This window comes from Cryptomeria japonica, chromosome 10 (genome assembly GCF_030272615.1).
Source record: "Cryptomeria japonica chromosome 10, Sugi_1.0, whole genome shotgun sequence".
Classification (NCBI taxonomy): Eukaryota; Viridiplantae; Streptophyta; class Pinopsida; order Cupressales; family Cupressaceae; genus Cryptomeria; species Cryptomeria japonica.
In genome coordinates, this window is record NC_081414.1 from 227,086,361 (window position 1) to 227,087,407 (window position 1,047).

The 1,047-nt window shown below is 34.7% G+C and overlaps 1 protein-coding gene across 1 annotated transcript; it reads right to left on the reverse strand.

Annotated features, from left to right (window-relative positions):
* Positions 1-225: 225 nt before the first annotated feature.
* Positions 226-702, reverse strand: LOC131858869 (uncharacterized). The gene has a single exon (XM_059212337.1). It carries the CDS (start codon positions 700-702, stop codon positions 226-228), a length of 477 nt encoding a protein of 158 aa, XP_059068320.1.
* Positions 703-1,047: the final 345 nt, after the last annotated feature.

Genomic DNA, 1,047 nt, shown 5'->3' on the forward strand with positions numbered 1-1,047 from the left:
TTAAGTGAATTTAAATAAATAAATTGAATAATTTATTTAATTAAATAGAAGAATGTGGATGATTTAATTAAATGGAGGAATGAGAATAAAATGAATATTAAATATTCATTTAGGAATATGGTCATTTTTATACGTCTACACAAACCAATCAAAAAACGTAGGAATATTTACAAAACCCTAATCTAACCTATATATAAAACCTAAACCTATTATGCATGGAAAAGATCAAGCAAAGAAATGCTTAAGGAATTGTCCATGCACTGGCAGTTCCTGCATTTCACTGTTCATATCAGTGAGGAAGTATGAATCCTCACCATTCTTCTCTGCAACAACAAATGGCCCCAGCCATAAGGCGTCAAATTTGTCGTGCTTGCCTTTATCTTGGGCTCTAGCATTCCAAAATAGTACCAAATCATTAATTTTAAATTTTCTTTCTGATGCCTTTTTCTCAAATAGGTACTTACTTTTTTGTTGCAGCTTCAGGTTCTTCCTATGAGAATCTTCTCTACTTTCATCCAATTCTGCAAGCATCTCCATTTTTTCTTCCAGTGGATCTAACATTTCCAGGTTGTTTTCATGTATGAACTTGTACACAAGCAGAAGATTGTTTATTGGCATCCTTGCTTTAGATCCATATACTAGCTCAAAAGGAGATGTTCCTATAGTCTTCTTAATAGTGATCCTATCTGCCCATAGTGCCATTTTTAAATTAAAATCCCAAGCTCTCTTGTTTTTCCCAAGAGTTCTCTTGATGATCTTCACGATATTCTTGTTGTTGGACTCAGCTTGCCCATTTCCTTGTGGATGGTATGGAGATGCATATGAGATGCTTATCCCATATGATTTACAAAATTTTGTGAACTCAAATATGAAGCACATGGCATTGTCCATGATGACTCTTACTAGTACTCCAAATCTGGTCACAACATTGTTTAACAGGAAATCAATAATCACTTTACTGGTTGCTTGTCTTGTGGGGATAGCTTCCACCCACTTAGTAAAATAGTCTGTAGCAACCAATATCCATTTATGCCCACCACTCGACTT